This window comes from Leucoraja erinacea, chromosome 35 (assembly GCF_028641065.1).
Source record: "Leucoraja erinacea ecotype New England chromosome 35, Leri_hhj_1, whole genome shotgun sequence".
NCBI classification, from domain to species: Eukaryota; Metazoa; Chordata; class Chondrichthyes; order Rajiformes; family Rajidae; genus Leucoraja; species Leucoraja erinaceus.
The window spans coordinates 11,884,310-11,909,360 of record NC_073411.1 but is presented as its reverse complement, the minus strand read 5'-3'; the positions used below and the strand labels follow the sequence as shown (position 1 = coordinate 11,909,360).

The 25,051-nt window shown below is 44.3% G+C and overlaps 1 protein-coding gene across 3 annotated transcripts in view; it reads left to right on the top strand.

Moving 5' to 3' along the window:
• zgc:110329 (uncharacterized protein LOC550500 homolog) overlaps positions 1-25,051 on the top strand; it is an 87,653-nt gene that overhangs the window by 43,420 nt on the left and 19,182 nt on the right. For 2 of the 3 annotated variants that reach the window (XM_055662318.1, XM_055662316.1), the window contains 2 exons: positions 12,301-12,417; positions 22,441-22,491. In XM_055662318.1, coding sequence (XP_055518293.1) covers positions 12,301-12,417; positions 22,441-22,491 — 168 coding nt within the window. The remainder of the gene's footprint in view (positions 1-12,300; positions 12,418-22,440; positions 22,492-25,051) is intronic. The other variant, XM_055662317.1, reaches the window with a different exon arrangement.

The window sequence follows — 25,051 nt, the reverse complement described above, 5'->3', positions numbered from 1 at the left end:
CTTTTTTCTACCTTCGATTTTCCAGCATCTGCAGTTCCTTCTTAAGCAATATTACTTGACAGTGGACTTGATTGATTTTACCTCTTGGCTACATTGTTGATATTGGGAACTTATTGTGGGCAAACTGGGAGGTGCTTCTTGGGAACGTGAAAATATTCGATCATGTTTCTTCTTCTTCTTTCATGTGGCGGGTACAGTCTAACGTTGTTGGACAACTTGGTCTATTTGATCTTCCGTTTGTGCACGTCGAGTTGATTGCATTAGTCGAAACAGGGAAGGTTGCAATCTTCCACCCCGACCATGTTTCTGATTGATTATATTTGCAGCCAGGAGGTTAGTGAACTACTCCAGCAGAGTCTTACAATGTGAAACAGGCCCTTCGGCCCAGCTTGACCACACTGACCAACATGTCCCACCTCCCTGTGTATGACCAATATCCCTGTAAACTTGTCCTAGCCGTATACCTGTCTAAATATTTCTTCAGCATTGATATGGTACCTGCCGCAACTATCTCCTCTGGCAACTCGTTCCATTTTCCTGCCTTCTCCCCATAGCCATTAACACCAGTTCCAATCAAGAATTTGTCTTTCTCTGCCTTAAAAATATATCCACTGACTTGGTCTCTACAGCCCTCTGTGTCAATGAGTTCCACAGATTAACTACCCTCTGATTAAAGAAGTTCCTCCTCACCCCCTGTCTAAAAGAGCGCCCTTTAATTCTGAGGCTATGACCTCTGGTCTTAGACTCTCCTACCAGTGGAAACATCCTGTCCACATCATCGTCTGTCCATTTCCCTTGGCAGATGCTGCCTGGTCTGCTGAGTTCCTCCAGCACTTTGTTTTTTTCCCCTCCAGATCCCAACATCTGCAGTTGCTTGTGTCTCAACACCCCCAACCTGGGGGGTAACTTTGTCACACTAAGGGCGGTGGGTGTATGGAGCAAGCTGTCAGAGGAGGTAGTTGAGGCTGGGACTATCCCAACGTTTAAGAAACAGTTAGGTACAGGGATAGGACAGGTTTGAAGGGATATGGACCAAGTACAGGCAAGTGGGACTAGTGTAGCTGGGACATGTTGGCCAGTGTGGGGAAGTTGGGCCAAAGGGCCTGTTTCCATAGTGTATCACTCTCTGCCTCTTTGCCTCTACCCTTTTGCTGACTGACTCACTGAATTACTCCAGCTCTTTGTGTCAATCTTTGGTTCGATGAGACTTGATATTCTCTGCATCCTCTCCATAGAGCTGTGTCTGATTTTATACAGCTTCAATCAGGCATTTTCATTGCTTTTTCTTCAAAGCAATCGCGGATTCTCCAGTGCATGGCTGTTGATACCTAATCAGGAATCTTGAGCAGAGAACACATTTTGCCCAAAAATATATGTATTTTTAAGCGGCGATTTGCTCTCCCATGAATGAGAATAAAATTACAGAAGTTTCATTTTTAATTTTCATTAAGTGCATGATAGTTTAAAAAGCATTCCTCAGGCCCATCTGTCTATCATTACAGAATCTGTCATGAAATTTAATCTAGCTAAATGACACATTCAGTGTGAACACTTACAGGAGTTGAGCGAAAATCAAAATTAGCTGATACTAAATTTTAATTAAATTATGTTTTGACACTGCATTTATAAGATCCATTATACTGTTCCAGCTCTGAATATTACACAATTTTATTGCTATATTATTAGAATGGATTTTTGAATATCTCAATTGTCTATTTTTGAGATGTGTCTTTCTCCTGCTTGTTGAACTCTGCTCTGTCTGATATTGGTATATATAAGTACAGGTAATAACATTTGGATTTAGATATCCAGAGAATATGGATTGTAAAAAGAGCAGTCAAAACAGTTCATTGTGTATTAAATTCCTGCCCAGTTTTCTGTTCCTATGCTCCTAACCTTTCTTAGATTTTGTGAGATTGTTCGATTTTCTTTGATTTTTGATGAGTATAGGTGTCTGAGGTTATGGGGAGAAGGCAGGAGAATGGGGTTCGGAGGGAGAGATGGATCAACCATGATTGAATGGTGGAGTAGACTTGATGGGCTGAATGGCATAATTCTACTCCTATTCCTGGGGTCAAGGATAGAGTGTTCACCTCCCGGCCCTGTTTTCTGTACACCCGTCCCGTCCCGTCTCGTCCCGTCCCGTCCCCGTTCCGTCCCGTCCCGTACAGAACTTAAAATAACAGAAATTACAGTTGAACAAGTTAGGGCTTTATTCTTTGGAGCGCAGAAGGTTAAGGGGGGACTTGATAGAGGTTTTTAAAATGATGAGAGGGATAGACGTGGAAAAGCTTTTCCCACTGAGAGTAGGGAAGATTCAAACAAGGGGACATGACATGAGAATTAAGGGACTGAAGTTTAGGGGTAACATGAGGGGGAACTTCTTTACTCAGAGAGTGGTAGCTGTGTGGAATGAGCTTCCAGTGAAGGTGGTGGAGGCAGGTTCGTTTTTATCATTTAAAAATAAATTGGATAGTTATATGGATGGAAAGGGAATGGAGGGTTATGGTCTGAGCGCAGGTATATGGGACTAGGGGAGATTATGTGTTCGGCACGGACTAGAAGGGTCGAGATGGCCTGTTTCCGTGCTGTAATTGTTATATGGTTATATGGTTATATGGAAATAGAAGAAAGGACAGACAGACTGTTGGCGAGGCAGCCTTTGCTGGCTTCTCCAGGTCCTTCCTACACACACTGTGGACTGTTCTATGTTCTATACACGTTGATCCGAGGTGTGACCACACTGCTAGCTACAGGTATTGGAAAATAAAAGTATCTATGGATCTGACTTTGTGACTGGATAGAGGTTGGGGGTTCAGATATGGGAAAGTTATCGGGTGGGTGAAAAATAAATGGTAAAGTCATGAGGTTTTTTTTAAAAAAAAAGCTCAAACAAGTAACGATAATAAGACAAGGCGTAAGGCTCTACATGAGGACATTGGGAAAAACACTTGTAATTATTGCACTTGTACTTCTAACTAGACTGCAATGGGATGAATAGTTAAGTGATGAGTAAGATTGTTCTGTAAATTGAAATGGAGCTTTCTTAACACGGGATTGGACAGCATTCTGTTAGATAATTGTTTAAGATGCTCCAAGCAGTATTTTGTGTTTGATTAGCTCAGCAATGCTCTCACATGCAATTACTTACTCATTGTTGGCTGTTTAGCAGCTGTGTTGAAGTTGAATAGCCATTGTTATTCCAGCACTATGACTAACGATAGATGATATCTACTGCACTTTTCTGACAGAGTCACGAGTCCTGTTTATCTTGGGTTACTGGAGCATGTTGATGAAATAGCCCACACTGACCACTTTACAATGGACCGGCAGTCAGCACCATTGGACATGTTGACGCAACAATCCTTCGGCCATGAGTTTAGTTTAGAGTTACAGCATGGAAACAGGCCCTTCGGCCCGCTAAGTCCAGGCCGACCAACAATCCCCGCACACTAACACCATCCTACACACACTGGGGGCAGTTTACAGACTGATTCCTGGGATGTCAGGACTTTCATATGAAGAAAGACTGGATAGACTCGGTTTGTACTCGCTGGAATTTAGAAGATTGAGGAGGGATCTTATAGAAACGTACAAAATTCTTAAGGGGTTGGACAGGCTAGATGCAGGAAGATTGTTCCCGATGTTGGGGAAGTCCAGAACAAGGGGTCACAGTTTAAGGATAAGGGGGAAATCTTTTAGGACCGAGATGAGAAAAAAATTCAAACAGAGAGTGGCGAATCTGTGGAATTCTCTGCCACAGAAGGTAGTTGAGGCCACAGTTCATTGACTATATTTAAGAGGGAGTTAGATGTGGCCCTTGTGGCTAAAGGGATCAGGGGGTATGGAGAGAAGGCAGGTACAGGATACTGAGTTGGATGATCAGCCATGATCATATTGAATGGCGAACGGTGCAGGCTCGAAGGGCCGAATGGCCTACTCCTGCCCCTATTTTCTATGTTTCTATGTTTACGAATATGCCGAGCCAATTAGCCGATAAACCTGTACGTCTTTGGAGTTTGGGAGGAAACAGGAGATCCCGGAAAAAACCCACACAGGTCACGGTGAGAACATACAAACTCCGTACAGAGGGCAACCATAGTCAGGATTGGACCCGGGTCTCTGGTGCTATAAGACATCTACTCTACCACTGCGCCACAGTGCCGTGTTATAAGGGTGTACAGCAGGAACAGCTCCTTCATCATGTGTTGTAGGGAAGAACTGCAGACGCTGATTTAAACCGAAGATAGACACAAAAAGCTGGAGTAACTTTGCGTCATCCATTACTTCTCTGCAGAGATGCTGGTGAGTTACTCCAGCTTTTTGTGTCTATACTCCTTCAACATGCGTGCAGGAAGATGCTAGGGTGGTGATCAACTCCACGTAAGATGTGACTGTAGGCACAGAAAGGTTATAATAATGTCCGAGAGGGAAGTAAAAAACTCACATGGCAATCTTTCAAAGAGATTGATCTACTCTGATCAAGGAGGCTCACCAGCATCTCTTCTTCCTGAGGAGACTGAAGAAGGTCCATCTGTCTCCTCAAATCCTGGTGAACTTCTACCGCTGCACCATCGAGAGCATCCTTACCAACTGCATCACAGTATGGTATGGCAACTGCTCTGTCTCCGACCGGAAGGCATTGCAGAGGGTGGTGAAAATTGCCCAACGCATCACCGGTTCCTCGCTCCCCTCCATTGAGTCTGTCCAAAGCAAGCGCTGTCTGCGGAGGGCGCTCAGCATCGCCAAGGACTGCTCTCACCCCAACCATGGACTGTTTACCCTCCTACCATCCGGGAGGCGCTACAGGTCTCTCCGTTCCCGAACCAGCAGGTCGAGGAACAGCTTCTTCCCGGCGGCTGTCACTCTACTCAACAACGTACCTCGGTGACTGCCAATCACCACCCCCCCCCCCCGGACACTTATTATTATTTATTCAAATCATTTGCTATGTCGCTCTTCCAGGGAGATGCTAAATGCATTTTGCTGTCTCTGTACTGTACACTGACAATGACAATTAAAATTGAATCTGAATCTGAATCTGAATCTGAAAGAGGGGCCAAATTCAAGACCCCATAGTGTAGGCTAACCCACATTATTTGGTGTTGTAGTGTCACACAGTGTGGAGACAGATCCTTTGGCCCAACTTGCCCACGCCAGCCAACGTCCCATCTACACCAGTCCCACCTGCCTGCGTTTGGCCCAAATCTTTCTAAACCCATCCAATCCATGTACCTGTCCAAATGTATTAAACTTCTCACACTTTCATCCCCCACAGGGATGATGGATAAAACATAGAACATAATGCATAGAAGAGTACTGCACAGGGACATGCACTGTGGCCCACAATGTCTCTACCCAACATAATGCCAAGATCGGGCAGTCACGGTGGCGCAGCGGTAGAGTTGCTGCCTTACAGCGAATGCAGCGCCGGAGACCCGGGTTCGATCCCGGCCACGGGCGCTGTCTGTACGGAGTTTGTACGTTCTCCCCGTGACCTGCGTGGGTTTTCTCCGAGATCTTCGATTTCCACACACACTCCAAAGACGTACAGGTTTGTAGGTTAATTGGCTTGGTAAATGTAAAAATTGTCCCTAGCGGGTGTAGGATAGTGTTAGTGTGCGGGGATCGCTGGTCAGAGCGGACCCGGTGGGCTGAAGGGCCTGTTTCCGAGCTACATCTCTAAACTAACAATAAACAAACAACCAACCAGGCCAAGTACTGTAAAGTAAACCCAAACTAGTCAAGTCAAGTCAAGTCAAGTTTATTTGTCACATACAAAACATACGAGATGTGCAGTGAAATGAAAGTGGCAATGCTCGCTTTTGTGAACAACAAAAAAACCAAACAAATTATAAACACAATCATAACACACATATTATTTTACATAATAAATAATAGAAGGAAAAACGTTCTGTACAGTTAGTCCCTGGTGAGAAAGGCGTTTACAGTCCGAATTGCCTCTGGGAAGAAACTCCTTCTCAACCTCTCCGTTCTCACTGCATGGCAACGGAGGCGTTTGCCTGACCGTAGCGGCTGGAACAGTCTGTTGCAGGGGTGGAAGAGGTCTCTCATGATTTTGTTTGCTCTGGAGTTGCACCTCCTGTTGTATAGTTCCTGCAGGGGGGTGAGTGAAGTTCCCATAGTGCGTTCGGCCGAACGCACTACTCTCTGCAGAGCCTTCTTGTCCTTGGCAGAGCAATTCCCGAACCAGATGGTAATGTTCCCGGACAAGATGCTTTCCACCGCCGCTGCGTAGAAGCACTGGAGGATCCTCGGAGACACTCTGAATTTCCTCAATTGCCTGAGGTGGTAAAGGCGCTGCCTTGCCTTACTCACCAGTGCTGAGGCGTGTGATGACCATGTCATATCCTCAGAGATGTGGACTCCCAGATATTTAAAACAGTTCACCCTATCCACAGGATCCCCATTTATACTCAATGGAGTGTACGTCCTCGGATGATGTACCCTCCTAAAGTCCATGATCAGCTCCTTCGTTTTTTTGATGTTCAAGAGGAGGCTGTTCTCCTGGCACCAGAGTGCTAGATCAGCCACCTCCTCCCGGTAGGCCCTCTCATCATTGTCTAAGATCAGGCCCACCACCACAGTCGATCTTGCCCACATCATTTTGCAGTCTCTTTTGATCCTGCCCACAGATCATTTTCCCACCACCTCTGTCCAGACAGGACGCAAAGATATGGTTCCAACTGAAGCATATTTTGTAGACAAAAGGTGGTGATGCACACCTTTAATAAACATATGTGTCATGTGGCTGGTGAACAAATTAATGAAATTCAACTTTTTGCAGGTGGCAGTACATACAGGCCCATCCCGTCACTAATAAAGCACTTGGCACACATTTCTTTACATCCAAGCCAAAAATAATAACTTGTGCTTCCAGTTATTTTTCTCAAAATTTAATTTTATTCACAATGGTAAAAAAATATATACAAACCAAGAACAGTGCAAAAAATTCTTCTGACATTCTCAGAATCGAGACATGCATTTATAATTTAGTGTTCTATTTCGTAGTATCCTTGCCACTATGTGCCCCTCCCCCCGGATTGATATCCCTTGCCTTGAGAGGTTTTATTTTAGTTTAGAGATTCAGCGGAAACCGGGCCCTTCGGCCCACCGAGCCCGTGCCTGCTACGACCGGCGATCACCCCTTACTCCAACACTATCCTACACACTAGGTACAGTTTACAATTCTTACCGAAGCCAATTAACGTACAAACCTGTACGCACGTCTTTGGATTGGAATTGGAGCATCCAGAGAAAACCCACGCGGTCACGGCGAGAACGTGCAAACGCCATACCGACAGCACGTGTAGTCGGGTTTGAACCCGGGCCTCTGGCGCTGTCAGGGCGAAACTCGGGGTGGGAGATTGCAACCTTCACGTGGTCTGCCGTGTTTCGACTAATGCAATCAACTCGACGTGCACAAACGGAAGGATCAAATAGAACAAGTTGTCCAACAACTTTAGGCTGTCCACGCCACACGAGAGAAGGCGAAGGGCGAAACTCTACCGCTGTGCCACCGTGCCGTCCTGAGGTGCAGCAGGCAGTAAAGAAAGCGAATGGTATGTTGGCTTTCATTGCAAGAGGATTTGAGTATAGGAGCAGGGAGGTTCTACTGCAGTTGTACAGGGTCTTGGTGAGACCACACCTGGAGTATTGCGTACAGTTTTGGTCTCCAAATCTGAGGAAGGACATTATTGCCATAGAGGGAGTGCAGAGAAGGTTCACCAGACTGATTCCTGGGATGTCAGTACTGTCTTATGAAGAAAGACTGGATAGACTTGGTTTATACTCTCTAGAATTTAGGAGATTGAGAGGGGATCTTATAGAAACTTACAAAATTCTAAAGGGGTTGGACAGGCTAGATGCAGGAAGATTGTTCCCGATGTTGGGGAAGTTCAGGACAAGGGGTCACAGCTTAAGGATAAGGGGGAAATCCTTTAAAACCGAGATGAGGAAGAACTTTTTTCACACAGAGAGTGGTGAATCTCTGGAACTCTCTGCCACAGAGGGTAGTCGAGGCCAGTTCATTGGCTATATTTAAGAGGGTGTTAGATGTGGCCCTTGTGGCTAAGGGGATCAGGGGGTATGGAGAGAAGGCAGGTACGGGATACTGAGTTGGATGATCAGCCATGATCATATTGAATGGCGGTGCAGGCTCGAAGGGCCGAATGGCCTACTCCTGCACCTTATTTCTATGTTTCTATGTTTCTATGACCCCACCCGACCCTGCACCCCTATATCCTGCAATGGAAAGACCCTAGACCAGTGGTTCCCAACGTGGGGCGTACGCCCCACAGGGGGGCAATTGAGCGCGATTGAGGAGGTCTGGGTCCAAATTTTCAATTTTTTATTTTTTTGGATTTTCCATCAGGTAAACATATGTAGTTTATGTTTCAGATGTTATTTTGAGTAAATAATTTTTTTTGGGTAAAAAAGGTCTTTATTGTGTAGTTATTACATAATCACCGCGCCATCGCTCTTCATGCACGTCACACGAAGCGCGCGAGGTCATGGGAGAACCTTATTTATTGAATTGGATTTAGAAATGCGATTCATGGAGCTTTTGCTAAGTTACCCGTATAATATCTATTTCCTCTGTTTTCTCTCAAGGGAAAGCAATGGGGGGCATCAGGATTTTAGAGGTGATTAGGTGGGGCATGGCCAAAAAAAGGTTGGGAACCACTGCCCTAGACTGTGGTCCTTGGCGTTGGCTGCACCGAGCTTTGGCGAGTTCCTCAGCACATACTCTTACAGTCTGGAATGAACTGGTCGGCAAAGTTCCCTCACGGTCATCTTCCTCTGCTGGGAGATCAACTAGTTTCGGGCAGACCAAAGCAGATCTGAAAGTAGCGCTTCCGGATCTCACTGGACAATAGTCATGGCACTAAAATTAAACAAGGAAGACTATTTTATTTTAGGAACCGAATTTGCATCAAGGTTTTCGATGCAAATATGGTTCCCAAAATAAAATACCGGATCAGTTTACCTAGTGCAAATCATCTCAGTCTTAATTAAACATTTATTTTACATTAGTTTCGTCTTGTTTGAAATTCAACTCCACCTCTCTCATGATACGCTGATGTTCTTTCTATGTAACCAGTGATTCACCTGGTGATTTGGAATGTGCATCAGCTCATGCTCAGCTTACAAAGGCAGTGACGCGAGTCTGGGCCCCAAAGCGTCTGCTATTCATTTTCTCCAGAGATGCTGCCTGATCTGCTTAGTTAATCCAGCTTTTTGTGTCTATACATAGAAACATAGAAAATAGGTGCAGGAGTAGGCCATTCGGCCCTTTGAGCCTGCACCGCCATTCAATATGATCATGGCTGATCATCCAACTCAGTATCCCATCCCTGCCTTCTTTCCATACCCCCTGATCCCTTTAGCCACAAGGGCCACATCTAACTCCCTCTTAAATATAGCCAATGAACTGTGGCCTCAACTACCTTCTGTGGCAGAGAATTCCAGAGATTCACCACTCTCTGTGTGAAAAATGTTTTCCTCATCTCGGTCCTAAAAGATTTCCCCCTTATCCTTAAACTGTGACCCCTTGTTCTGGACTTCCCCAACATCGGGAACAATCTTCCTGCATCTAGCCTGTCCAACCCCTTAAGAATTTTGTAAGTTTCTATAAGATCCCCCCTCAATCTTCTAAATTCCAGCGAGTACAAGTCCAGTCTATCCAGTCTTTCTTCATATGAAAGTCCTGACATCCCAGAAATCAGTCTGGTGAACCTTCACTGTACTCCCTCTATGGCAAGAATGACTTTCCTCAGATTAGGAGCCCAAAACTGTACACAATACTCCAGGTGTGGTCTCACCAATACTCCAGGTGTGGTCTCACCAATACTCCAGGTGTGGTCTCACCAATACTCCAGGTGTGGTCTCACCAATACTCCAGGTGTGGTCTCACCAATACTCCAGGTGTGGTCTCACCAGGTGTGGTCTCACCAATACTCCAGGTGTGGTCTCACCAATACTCCAGGTGTGGTCTCACCAATACTCCAGGTGTGGTCTCACCAATACTCCAGGTGTGGTCTCACCAATACTCCAGGTGTGGTCTCACCAATACTCCAGGTGTGGTCTCACCACTATAATCTGTAGCAAATCCACCAACGCTGACTCTGCCCCAGCTGTGTGTGATGGGACAGGGTTGAAGGTATTTTACTCCATGCTAAACCTGTGCTGCTCCTGCCCTGGGTATGGTTAATTGGGCAGTGAGCTTGTTCTGGGCTCAAACAGATGCCAACACTATGCATGCAGCTCCAGAATGGAAAGATATTCCAGCCACCAGCTCTGTAAAGGGGCCTGTCCCACTTTCATGACCTCTGCCGAGTTTGCCCTTGACTCATACTCGCAGCATGGTCGTCACGAGGTCGTAGGAGGTCGTAGGTACTCGTGGCATCAAGTAGGCCGGGCGTTTTTCTAGCCTGATGAAAAATGTCCACGAGTAAAAAAGGTTGTGAATCAGATCGTGAAAATGGGACAGGGCCTTGAGCAACACAAAGTTTATGAATAAGTTGGCCAACTATGTACACATACAAGGAATTTGCCTTGGTGCTCCACTCGCAAATAACAACACGACATATAGTAACCAATTAAGAATAAAACATAAAACATTAAAACATTAATAATAAAACATTATAGTTTAAACATGTGAATGAAATAAAATACCAGAGCAAAAAGGAGGCTACAGATTTTTGATTATTGCCTACTACTCGTGGATAAAAACTGTTTTTATGTCTGGCTGTGGCAGTCCGGAGTTGCCTTCCAGAGGGAAGTGATTGAAAAAGTATTCGGCCAGGGTGAGAGGGGTCAGAGATGATCTTACCCGCTCACTTCCTGGCCCTTGCAGCCAACAACCTTCTCAGCTGATGGACACAAAGTGGAGCCTTGGAGAACTGGTTGGAGGTTTCAAGCCACTTGGATGGACCTTCCTGTAGTTCCTGCCTCTGCTGTCTCAGGTGTGTTCGCAAGGCCCAGCAATAATTCCATTTTTTTAAATTTTATTTTTATTAGCAGTTCAGTAAATCACATTAATACATCGCATATATCTTATTACATTATGTTGTACCACTTCATTTTTTGAGCTTTAAAAAAGATAGAAATAAAAGAAGTAAGGAAAGTAAGCAAGAATCGTGAAGGTGCAGGAAAGTGTTGGGAGAAGAGAACCCCTTAGGGAAGGAATTAGAGAAGGAAGTAAAGAAAAGAAATAAGACCCTAGAAAGAAAAGAAAAAAAAAGAAGAAAGGAAAATCAATCGCTCTATTGTAACACAAAACTCCGCAAACAAGGATATACCAACCGTGTTTTTATTAAAAATGTATTTTATACCCCCCGTTACCAGGTCCTGGTAGCCTTTATGTTTTAACTTATTATTGCACCTTATGCTTGTAATAGTTCCATAAATGCAGAACACGTCTTTTGGAAGTGATCTGCTTTGCCTGTTAGGAGGAATCTCATCTCTTCCAAGTGTAGTGTATAGGAGCAGGGAGGTTCTACTGCAGTTGAGTATAGGAGCAGGGAGGTTCTACTGCAGTTGTACAGGGTCTTGGTGAGACCACACCTGGAGTATTGCGTGCAGTTTTGGTCTCCAAATCTGAGGAAGGACATTATTGCCATAGAGGGAGTGCAGAGAAGGTTCACCAGACTGATTCCTGGGATGTCAGGACTGTCTTATGAAGAAAGACTGGATAGACTTGGTTTATACTCTCTAGAATTTAGGAGATTGAGAGGGGATCTTATAGAAACTTACAAAATTCTTAAGGGGTTGGACAGGCTAGATGCAGGAAGATTGTTCCTGATGTTGGGGAAGTCCAGGACAAGGGGTCACAGCTTAATGATAAGGGGGAAATCCTTTAAAACCGAGATGAGGAGAACTTTTTTCACACAGAGAGTGGTGAATCTCTGGAACTCTCTGCCACAGAGGGTAGTTGAGGCCAGTTCATTGGCTATATTTAAGAGGGAGTTAGATGTGGCCCTTGTGGCCAAGGGGATCAGGGGGTATGGAGAGAAGGCAGGTACGGGATACTGAGTTGGGTGATCAGCCATGATCATATTGAATGGCGGTGCAGGCTCGAAGGGCCGAATGGCCTACTCCTGCACCTAATTTCTATGTTTCTATGTTTCTATGTTTGAAATCCACATTTTTGTTGGTATTGGAACATTTTTCCAACATTTAAGTATAAGCTTTTTTCCCATTATTAGCCCATAATTAAGTAAGTTCTTTTGAAACAAATAGGCCCAGCAATAATTCCAACCTTTCTCTTGCTCACAGTTCTCTTGCTGCGGAGGAGAGGAGTACAAGGACTGGTCCGTGAACCATTACCATGCCTGTGATGCACCAGGACCAATGGCCTGCGGTGTACCTTACACCTGCTGTGTCAAGGAGCAGGTAGGCAAACACAAGCAACACCACTGATGCTGTCTCGCCTGCCACAGATTAGAAGGCACAAAGTATTTTAAACATAGAAATACCCACAACAGATGGAATTAGAAAAGATTGGGAACAAGAATTAGATATAAAAATCTCAAAAGAGACCTGGGATAATCATTTACTACAGGTGCATAAATGTTCGATCAACGTACGGCATACGCTCATCCAATTTAAAACATTACATAGATTATATTATTCAAAAACTAAATTAAATAAAATCTTCCCTAATGTTTCACCAATCTGTGATAAATGCCTATGTCAAGAAGCTACCATAGCGCACTCTTTTGTTTTTTGTACAAAAATCCAAAAATTCTGGTATGAAATATTTGATATTTTTTCGAAATTGATCAAAATAAAACTGGTACCAAAACCAGAATGGATTATCTTCGGAATATCGGAAGATAACCCTGAATTAAACGTGTTTCAGAAGAATTTATTTAATTACGGGCTAATAATGGGAAAAAAGCTTATACTTAAATTCTGGAAAAATGCGCCGACACCAACAATAAAAATGTGGATATCAAATATGTTTGAAACATTACATCTGGAAGAGATGAGATTCCTCCTAGCAGGTAAAGCAGACCAATTTCAAAAGACGTGGTCTATGTTTCTGGACCTATTACAAGCATGAGGTGCAATAGTAACCTAAAGAAAAAAAAAACAAATATATAAATAAGCGGAATCAGGACCTGGTAACGGGAGGTAAAACAGACTTGGTTGGTAGTCCCCTTTCTGCGGAGTTTAATGTTATAATAGAGCGATTGTTTCTACTTTCTCTTTCTCTCTTTTCTAGGGTCTATTTTCTCACTTTACTTCCTTCTCTAACTTCTTTCCTAAGGGGCTTTCTTTTCCTTACACTCTTGCACTGCACGACTCTCTTGCACTTTCTTTACTTTCCTAACTTCTACCTTTTTCTTAAAGCTCTAAAAAAAAAAAAAGAAGCGGTACAAAAAATGTATTAAGATATATGTGTTGTGCAGAATTGTAATTTACCGTACTTCTAATAAAAATAAAATTTAAAAAAAAAAAAAAAAAAAAAAAAAAAGAAGGCACAAAGTGCCGGAGTAAGTCAGCGCGGCAGGCGGCATCTGTGGGAAGAGTTTAAGAAGGAACTGTGCAGATGCTGGAAAATCGAAGTGCTGGAGAAACTCAGCGGGTGCAGCAGCATCTATGGAGCGAAGGAAATAGGCAACGTTTCGGGACGAAACCCGGAAGGGTTTCGGCCCGAAACGTTGCCTATTTCCTTCAGTCTGAAGAAGGGTTTCGGCCCGAAACGTTGCCTATTTGCTTCAGTCTGAAGAAGGGTTTCGGCCCGAAACGTTGCCTATTTCCTTCAGTCTGAAGAAGGGTTTCGGCCCGAAACGTTGCCTATTTCCTTCAGTCTGAAGAAGGGTTTCGGCCCGAAACGTTGCCTATTTCCTTCAGTCTGAAGAAGGGTTTCGGCCCGAAACGTTGCCTATTTCCTTCAGTCTGAAGAAGGGTTTCGGCCCGAAACGTTGCCTATTTCCTTCAGTCTGAAGAAGGGTCTCTACCCGAAACGTTGCCTATTTCCTTCAGTCTGAAGAAGGGTCTCTACCCGAAACGTTGCCTATTTCCTTCGCTCCATAGATGCTGCTGCACCCGCTGAGTTCTCCAGCACTTTTGTCTATCTGTGGGAAGAGAATGGTCATGTAGTCATAAGTGATAGGAGCCATTCGGCCCATCAAGCCTACACTGCCATTCAATCATGGCTGATCTATCACCTCCTAACCACATTCTCCTGCCTTCTCCCCATAATCCCCGACAGTCGCACTAATCAAGAATCTATCCACTGTATAGAAACATAGAAACATAGAAATTAGGTGCAGGAGTAGGCCATTCGGCCCTTCGAGCCTGCACCGCCATTCAATATGATCATGGCTGATCATCCAACTCAGTATCCCATCCCTGCCTTCTCTCCATACCCCCTGATCCCCTTAGCCACAAGGGGCACATCTAACTCCCTCTTAAATATAGCCAATGAACTGGCCTCAACTACCCTCTGTGGCAGAGAGTTCCAGAGATTCACCACTCTCTGTGTGAAAAAAGTTCTTCTCATCTCGGTTTTAAAGGATTTTCCCCCTTATCCTTAAGCTGTGACCCCTTGTCCTGGACTTCCCTAACATCGGGAACAATCTTCCTGCATCTAGCCTGTCCAACCCCTTAAGAATTTTGTAAGTTTCTATAAGATCCCCTCTCAATCTTCTAAATTCTAGAGAGTATAAACCGAGTCTATCCAGTCTTTCTTCATAAGACAGTCCTGACATCCCAGGAATCAGTCTGGTGAACCGTCTCTGCACTCCCTCTATGGCAATAATGTCCTTCCTCAGATTTGGAGACCAATACTGTATGCAATACTCCAGGTGTGGTCTCACCAAGACCCTGCCTTGTATCTCTGCCTTAAAAATATCCATTGATGGCCTCCACAGCTTTCTGTAGCGAAGAAACCCTCAACATTGCACCCTTACCAGCAGCTTCCAGTTAGCATGCTACGATATCCCAGAAAACCATCAATTTTCCTGCCTGCATTCTGTTCAAAATTCTTGGGTATATTTCTGGAGAAGCCTGTCTGATAATTCTAACCTTAGCATTTCATTCCTTTCTCCAAGGGTTGAAAGGGCTTCATAAATAAGCCCTTTCAAGACATTGTAATGTGACCCCCCCACCCCCAACCCACCAGATCCTAATTTATTCATAGACAGACGCAAAATGCTGGAGTAACTCAGCGGGACAGGCAGCATCTCCGGAGAGAAGAATGGGTGTTGTTTCGACCCGAAACTTCTCCCCTCCGGAGATGCTGCCTGTCCCGCTGAGTTACTCCAGCATTTTGTGTCTGTCTTTGACTCAAACCAGCAAATGCACCTAATTTATTCATATCGTAAGCTGCCAACAGGAATGAAGACACAGCCTTCAAATGAATGTTAATACTGTTCACTCACGATGCATGTACCATGCACATCACATCACTGACACAACCTGGCACCAAACACCATGACATGAGATTTCATTTGGTCCACCTAGAGTTGAACATAATTCTGCAAAAAGCAATCAGCTGTCTATTCTGCATCTCATAAATATTAAAGGCCCATTTTGTTTCTCATTTATCATGCGCGGTTTAATTACTTGCGACCTTTCGTGATTTGAGACTGCATTTGTTTTTTTCTCGGACATCCTCTAACTTTCTGCTAATGCACCTTGTCCCTGTTGGGTCTCTGGTTCTCGTCCTTGTGCTTCTGTCTCTTTCTTTCTCCCCATACTCCCTTGCCTCCGTCTGTGAGTCACAGAGGTGTACAGCATGGAAACAGGCCCTTCGGCCCAACTCGCCCATGCTGTCCAACACGCCCGCATCCAATAACGAATGTACATCCGGCCGTCCGTAGCAGCGACTACGGAGGGTTCGCGGCCCTGGACATGGAGGACTGACTGAACTTTGTTGCCTTCCATCACAGCGAAGAATGCTGTGGTGGATGTTTGTGTTAAACTCCATTATGTATTGTGTGTTCTTTTTTTAAGTGTATCGCTGCTGGCAAATTCATTTCACTGCACCTTCGTTGGTACATGTGACGAATACATTTGTCTTTGAAGTTGGCTCACTGACTTGTTCTCCACAGCCATCTGTGGCAAAGTATCCCAGTTGTACAGGGTCTTGGTGAGACCACACCTGGAGTATTGCGTACAGTTTTGGTCTCCTAATCTGAGGAAAGACATTCTTGCCATAGAGGGAGTACAGAGAAGGTTCACCAGGCTGATTCCTGGGATGTCAGGACTTTCATATGAAGAAAGACTGGATAGACTTGGTTTGTACTCGCTGGAATTTAGAAGATTGAGGGGGGATCTTATAGAAACCTACAAAATTCTTAAGTGGTTGGACAGGCCAGATGCAGGAAGATTGTTCCCGATGTTGGGGAAGTCCAGGACAAGGGGTCACAATTTAAGGATAAGGGGGAAATCCTTTAGGACCGAGATGAGAAAATCATTTTTTACACAGAGAGTGGTGAATCTCTGGAATTCTCTCCCGCAGAAGGTAGTTGAGGCCATAGTTCATTGACTATATTTAAGAGGGTGTTAGATGTGGCCCTTGTGGCTAAAGGGATCAGGGGGTATGGAGAGAAGGCAGGTACAGGATACTGAGTTGGATGATCAGCCATGATCATATTGAATAGCGGTGCAGGCTCGAAGGGCTGAATGGCCTACTTTTGCACCTATTTTCTATGTTTCTAGACTCACCACCCTCTGTGTGATTCAACACACAGATGGATGCTCAATGGTCATGCTGCAGAGGAGGACCTAATTCTGTTGTGTGTATTCCACTACTGTTCTCCGAGCCTGTACACTAAAACCTAGGCACACTGTAGCTGGAAACGATGCTGGCTGATTTACCATAAATGGCGAAGAACAGGAGAGGGAGGGGAAAATACAGTTCCAAAGGTTTCAGATATAAAAAGAGCTGAAATGATAGAAATTCGGGAAAGTGTTTGATATATTTGTGCAGTCACTGTATTGAGTGTAGAGAGGCTAAAGGTATCAGGGGGTATGGAGAGAAGGCAGGGATGGGATACTGAGTTGGATGATCATATTGAATGGCGGTGCAGGCTCGAAGGGCCGAATGGCCTACTCCTGCACCTATTGTCTATGTTTCCATGTTTCATGGTTTAAGGATAAGGGGGAAATCCTTTAAAACCGAGATGAGGAGAACTTTTTTCACACAGAGAGTGGTGAATCTCTGGAACTCTCTGCCACAGAGGGTAGTTGAGGCCAGTTCATTGGCTATATTTAAGAGGGAGTTAGATGTGGCCCTTGTGGCTAAGGGGATCAGGGGGTATGGAGAGAAGGCAGGTACGGGATACTGAGTTGGATGATCAGCCATGATCATATTGAGTGGCGGTGCAGGCTCAAAGGGCCGAATGGCCTACTCCTGCACCTATTGTCTATGTTTCCATGTTTCTAAGGTCCTCTGGTCCCAAAACATCTGGAGAAGGACAGGGTCCCCTGGCAATGATTCCCTCACCTGCACTGGTGAAGGGGATAGTATTGGTAAGGGTGGTGCTACTGAAGAGAATGGTTACTAGAGCTAATGGTGCATTGATTGAACAAGCTGATGGTATTATTCAGTGCTGCCTGCAAATGAGTAGACATGAACAAATCTGCCACCTCATTACCGGCAGTGCACAATGATACCAATTAAACATTTTCATGGACTTTTCTACAATGTTCGAGATAATAGTACTTTTCGAAAATGGCTTTATTGAAATATGTTTCCAAGAATTCCATTCACGTCTCGGCATTTGATTTAACTGAGTGCCCTTAGGATGACTGAGTTCTGAAAACAGAACCTTGAAATGAGTCAGTGCATTGTACTTTCCAATAGGAAGCAGATTACCGTCACTCGTTGCAAGATGCTACTCTGGCGATGAAATATGAATGGCGTGATTGCACTTGAAGCATCCGAGTGACTGCCAGACTGATTTGATCTCGGCTCAATTGCTGCATGAAATCAAAAGCGGGTTCGACTAATGCCGACTCCTCGCTGCAGTTCTGTCGCGATCGCCTGTGGCCAGTCGACAGCTCCGGTTTTTTACAATTTAGATTAGTTTATTATTGTTACATGTACCATGGTACAGCGTAGAGCTTGCTCCTATTCAGTAGCGTGCCAGCCACTCAGTGAAAAGACAACACATGATTACAATGGGGTCCACTGTGTACAGATTATTCAGGCTGAATGCAGATTCCAAATGTCCAGTATAGACCCATGGAATGAAATCAGCCGGCATTGATGTTAGTTTAGACCCCATCTCTCGTTATCTCCCTCTTGTTTTTGCCCATTTCTCTCTCTTTCTCTCTCTATCTCTCTCTCTCCTCTCTCTCTCTCTCTCTCTCTCTCTCTCTCTCTCTCTCTCTCTCTCTCTCTCTCTCTCTATCTCTCTCTATCTCTCTCTCTCTCATTCCCTCTCTCTATCTCTCTCTCATCTCTCTCTCTCTCTTCCTCTCTCACTTTGTCCCTCAGTTTTATCTATTTCCCCCTCTTTTTCTCTTCTCTCTCTCTTTTTCTCTCCTCCTCTCTCCTCCATTAATTCTCTCCTCCATTCTCTCTCTTTTTTCTCTTTGTCTCTCCTCCTCTCTTTCTCCGTTCCTCTCTCACTCTCTCCATCTTTGTCTCTCACAGTTTGACACGTTTTTCTCCCTCTCTTTTGCCCTCTGAATCTTCCCTCTCTCTCTCTCTCTCTCTCTCCCCTCTCTCTCTCTCTCTCTCTCTCTCTCTCTCTCTCTCAACTCTCTCTCTATCTTTTTCTCTCCTTTCCCTCCCTCCCTCTCCCTCCTCCCTCTCCCTCTCTCTCATTCTCCCTCCCTCTCTCTCTCCCTCCCTCCCTCCCTCCCTCTCTCCCTCTCCCTCCCTCTCCCTCTCCCTCTCTCTCTCCCTCTCCCTCTCTCTCTCTCTCTCTCTCCTTTTATACCTCCCTTCTCTTTGATCGGAGATGATCACAAAATGTCTCCGAGCTAACTCACTTCATGTAATTTCAATAATACATTACATGTTTAATTCATATTTTCCATGCTGACCTAGTCTTTATCATTAGTGTATCTCTAATGGACTGAGCTGTTTCTTGAAGGCAGCCCTTACACTAATTGTTTCACATTATGTTCCAGGCTCCAGCTACAGTGAAACTGTCATGTAGATGGATCAAACTTTCCTCCCTTCTCCACTCCCTAATATACTTGTTCTGTCCCTAATATACTTGTTTGAGTCATGCTTTAACCACAAGTGATTCATGGATTACAAGTACCAATTCTGACCCTGATTGCCATCCAGTTTCATACCTGATTCTACAATGTTAATTAATGCTCTGACCCTGACAACCTGTGGATTTTATACTCAGCCCTGTTCACCATATTCTTTACAGTTAACCTTATTTTATGACGTAAATCTCCTTCTGAACCTTAAGCCATGCTAATATAGAGTTAATAGACTTCATAGATGCGCTAGACATCTCGAAAAATTATTCCCAATCAGTTTAAATGTCAGATTTTCTTTTTATGAGTTTGTTTGACTATATTTGGCTCTTGATTGAAACGACATACATTCCTCATAATTGAAACAATCCCTTTGTCATGTTTGTGTTCACGCATTCCAATATTTGTTTTATTCTGTGTATATTAATTTTGCCAGAGAGCTTCATAGGTGGCATTTAATAAAAGCATCTTGGCACATATTCCTGAATCTGCACATGATGCTTTACAGATTAGTATTGAGCCAGTAGTGAATCGAGTTGCTTTCTCCAACCAGATCATGCAGTGTGGCAAAGTGGCGCAGTCCCACGGCACTGCACATCTGGATTCAATCTGGACCTTGGTGCTGTCTGTGTGGAGTTTGCACAATCTCCCTGTGCCCGAGTGGGTTTCCTCCGGGTGCTCTGGTTTCAAAGAAACATAGAAAATAGGTGCAGGAGTAGGCCATTCGGCCCTTCGAGCCTGCACCGTTCGCCATTCAATATGATCAAGGCTGATCATCCAACTCAGTATCCCATACCTGCCTTCTCTCCATACCCCCTGATCCCTTTAGCCACAAGGGCCACATCTAATTCCCTCTTAAATATAGCCAATGAACTGTGGCCTCAACTACCTTCTGTGGCAGAGAATTCCACAGATTCACCACTCTCTGTGTGAAAAATGTTTTCCTCATCTCGATCCTAAAAGATTTCCCCCTTATCCTTAAACTGTGGCCCCTTGTTCTGGACTTCCCCAACATCGGGAACAATCTTCCTGCATCTAGCCTGTCCAACCCCTTAAGAATTTTGTAAGTTTCTATAAGATCCCCCATCAATCTTCTAAATTCTAGAGAGTACAAGCCGAGTCTATCCAGTCTTTCTTCATATGAAAGTCCTGATATCCCAGGAATCAGTCTGGTGAACCTTCTCTGTACTTCCTCTATGGCAAGAATGTCTTTCCTCAGATTAGGAGACCAAAACTGTACGCAATACTCCAGGTGTGGTCTCACCAAGACCCTGTACAACTGCAGTAGAACCTCCCTACTCCTATACTCAAATCCTTTTGCTATGCCTGCTAACATACCATTCGCTTTCTTCACTGCCTGCTGCACCTGCATGCCTAGTTTACCATGACACCCAGGTCTCGTTGCATCTCCCCATTTCCTAATCGGCCAGCTAATATATCAATTTCAATGAAAGGTTAACCCTGCTACCTGATCTATTCAGTATTTCCAACAATCTCTGATAAATTTGTAGATTAATTGGCCCGTGTAAAATTGTCCCTAATGTTAAGAGTTTGGATGAAAAAGTGGTATAACATGGAACTAGTCTGTGTCAAAAAATCAATGGTCAGCACACACACTGTGGGCCGAAAGGCTTGTTTACATACTGTTTTTCTAAACAAAACTTAACTTAAAAAAATGTGGAGAAGGCAGGATAATGGGGTTGAGAGGGGAAGATATTTGTTTAAGAAGGAACTGCAGATGCTGGAAAATCGAAGGTACACAAAAATGCTGGAGAAACTCAGCGGGTGCAGCAGCATCTATGGAGCGAAGGAAATAGGCAACGTTTCAGGACAAAACCCTTCTTCAGATAGTTCAGCCATGATTGAATGGAGGAGGAGACTAGATGGACCGAATGGCCTAATTCTGCACCGTTGACTTACGAACTCATAAACACACGGGTTTATCGTTGAAGAATGTTGTGCAAGGGGTGTCCCTGCAAGGAAATCTAATCGTGGCTGCCAGTGAACTGCCGAAGGGTTAAATTCACCTCTCCGGCTACGCCATCAGTGGCTGTTCGACAAGCAGACTTAAAATGTGAATTGTAATTTGCAAAAATTGCTGACTCAAATATTCCATTAAACGCAAAAACCTGACCTCTTGGAATAAGCACAGGATTAAGTGGCACATTAGTCTCTCTGCACCATTTCAAATCAGCTTAACTTTCTCCAGTAGAAAGGGAAACAGATTGAAATGGCAGGTTGGCTGAATTTTGTTATAGATTACAGGATGCTGGTATCACGAGTGGGTCCATCGCTCTCTGGCCTAATCCACTTAAACTGGGACACGGCTTGCTTGCAATGTCACTGGGCCTCCACTACACCTCACATAGGCAATACCCATAGATTGCAACATTCTGGAGTAACTCAGCGGGACAGGCGTCATCTCTGGAGAGAAAGAATGAGTGACGTTTCGGGTTGAGACCCTTCAAACCGAAACGTCACCCGTTCCATCTCTCCAGGGATGCTGCCAATCCCGTTGAGTTACTCCAGCTTTTTGTGTCTTATCTTCGGTTTAAACCAGCATCTGCTGTTCCTTCCTACACAATCACTGAGCATGCAACAGGTAAAGATCTCACTGAAGTAGGACAACTCTGTTCCTGCAGGCGAAATGTGTAGGACCTGTCTTATCCATGTACCTGTCTCAGAGGGCAGTGGAGGCCGGTTCTCTGGATGCTTTCAAGAGAGAGCTAGATAGGGCTCTTAAAAATAGCGGAGTCAGGGGATATGGGGAGAAGGCAGGAACGGGGTACTGAATGGGGATGATCAGCCATTATGTTGGCTCGAAGGGCCAAATGACCTACTCCTGCACCTATTGTCTATTGTCTAAAGCCCCTGTCCTACTTTCCAGTGTTACTCACGAATTCTCCTGCGTTTTCCCCTTGATTCAAACTCGGGGAATGCCAGCTGTAGTTATTTTATAATATCGGGGCTATTTTTTTTACTTGTGGACAATTTTCAACATGCTGTAAAAATGTCCCGACTTACCAGATGCCCAGGGTACCTGCGGCTGGCATTACGAGCCGATACGGAATATCTACAGGCTCCTACAGACATTCTCCGAGTTTGAATGAAGGGGAAAATCTGGGAGAATTTGTGAGTAAAGTGCGACAGGGGCTTAAGTGTTTCTTAAATGCAGAGGGAAAGTATCAGGTCGTTAATGATTTGCTGGTGACACTTTGCTCCCTTTCCCACCAGGAAGGAAATGTTATCAACACACAATGTGGATACCAGAAACTACATCAAGAGGTAAGGAATGCGTTACATTCAAGATCAGATCAGCCATAATGGTATTGAATGATGAAGAGGTTTAAGGGCTTAAAGGTCCATTCCTGCTCCTTACTGTTTACAATCTGTGGGAAATTCGAAGTGTTTCTCGTGCAGTGAGTGGATCTGATCAGTTATTGCAACGGGATGGAATTAAATTGAAGATCATCTTTAATCGGGATTTGAACACGCCTGAAAAGGAATAGCTTAGTTTAGTTTAGAGATACAGATATTTTTTTTTTTTTTTTTTTTTTTTTTCACTATTTTCTCTCTCAACTTTCTTCATTTACTCGTTTTCTTTCTTCACACACTATATATTTCACATTTTTCTATCCTTTACTATCTAACTTCTTTTTCTTATGCTCATCTTTTTTCAATATAACAAAAAAAAAAAAAGAAGTTGTACATAAAATGTATTATGAAAATAGATATTAGGCACTTTGGTGCCATATGACTGTGCTTACTTATAATAAAATAAAATATAAAAAAGAAAATAAAAAAAAAAGAGATACAGCGGGGGATCAGGCCCTTCGGCCCATCGAGTCCGCGCCGACCACAATCCCTGCACATTAACACCATCCAGGGACAATTTACACATGCACCAAGCCAATTAAGTGACACACCTGCACGTCTTTGGAGTGTGGGAGAGAAACCCACTTGGTCACAAACTCCGTACAGACAGCACCTGTAGTCGGGATCGAACACTGGTCTCCGGCTCTGCAAGCCCTGTAAAGCAGATGCTCTACCGCTAGGCCACCGTGCCGCACTAGCTACTGGTTAGACTAAGTGAGGGAAAGTTTGCATAGTGACAAAACTTTCACAGACCCAGCAAGAAGCAAGAGGCAGAATTCTAAGCTGCTGTGCTTAATATGGGAGCCGGCAGCTATAGTTCTTCTTTGTGGGGGAGTTGGACCAGGAGTGCATTAGATAGCTACATTAAATTTACAGTGCCACTTATAATTCCCTCAGTCCTCAGCCATTTCAAATGCTGGACCGATAATGTCCTTTAATTTAGTAAATTAACAGAGATACATCCAGCATTAAGGTTAATGGAAGATAACATCATCCCAATATTACCCCGTTACGAGGTTTATCATATTTGATGCAAAACTTAAGGGGACTCATCAAAATTCACCCAAACAATGGAGTCTTTGCCTCATTGACATTCTCGGAGCTAACAATGGTTCTGTCGAGACTGAATTGAAACTCGTACGAATTCAGAGCAACAGCAGACATTTCCCCCCAGATTAAATTTGTTTCCTCGACCCTGCAACCTGGGAGAACAAATAAAAACATTATAAAAACTCAGTCAAACTTTCAGCGTCTTTGAATTGGGTTTCCTTCACGGATTAACTTGTTTTTTGTTCTCTGCGGGACTCACCCAGATTCAATTTAGGGACCGTTGCCGAGAGATTGGAGGTGCATTCACGTTATACACAAGCTTGCCTCCTTCATGAGCCTCAACTTCTGTGACATTAGTTAATTAGTTTATTAGATTAGTCGGGCCAACAGAGTTCTTTAGACAGAGGGCGGTGATTCTGCACTCCAAAGACGTACAGGTTTGTTGGTGAATTGGCTTGGTGTATGTGTAGATTGCCTCTAGTGTGTGCAATGTGCAGGGATCGCTGGTCGGTGCGGATTCGATGGGCTGAAGGGCCTATTTTCACGCCTCGAAACTAAAGTAAAACTCAGATCGGCACTGCTGTGTCGCTGCACATGCGTGGAGCGTGCACAGGCTACCATTCCTGACTGACTGCAGTGGCACAATGCCACAGCCAAAACTGTCCTCCATAAAAAGCATATAAAAATGCTGGAGAAACTCAGCGGGTGCAGCAGCATCTAAGGGAATTGCAATCCAGCTAAATATGATGGGAATGGCTTTCCAGATCACAGCACCTGCAATTATCTGAGATTGAGGTCCGGGGTGATCTGAGCTTTATGTTCCAGAGTGTGGAAAATTAACCTGCACTGTGGCAAATTAATATTTCAGCTTCATGCAGTTGCAACTAGGCATGCTAATGTTCAAATGAATAAAGCAGTATTAACATTTCAACTGCAACCTGCGTGGCAACCTTGACTTAATATCCACTGCTGACTCCTCAGAGAAGTTAATAACTTCCTGTTCATAGCAGGAGATGGAGAACATAGATCCAACTTAGTTTAGTTTAGATGTTCAACATTTAAACAGGCCCTTCGGCCCACCGGGTCCGCGCCGACCTGCGATCCCCGCATATTAACATTATCCTACACCCACTAGGGACATTTTTAACATTTTTACCAAGCCAGTTTACCCATATACCTGCACGTCTTTGGAGTGTGGGAGGAAAGCAAAGATCTCAGAGAGAACCTGCGCAGTCACGGGGAGAACGTGCAAACTCCGTACAGACAGCACCCGTAGTCGGGATCGAACCCGGATCTCTGGCGCTGCAAGCGCTGTAAGACAGCGACTCTACCATTGAACACCAAGTTCAACCATCTAGGGACATGGCTTGATTAACAATATATTGGTGTTGGCCTTGACATATTTTATTTCCACGTCCAA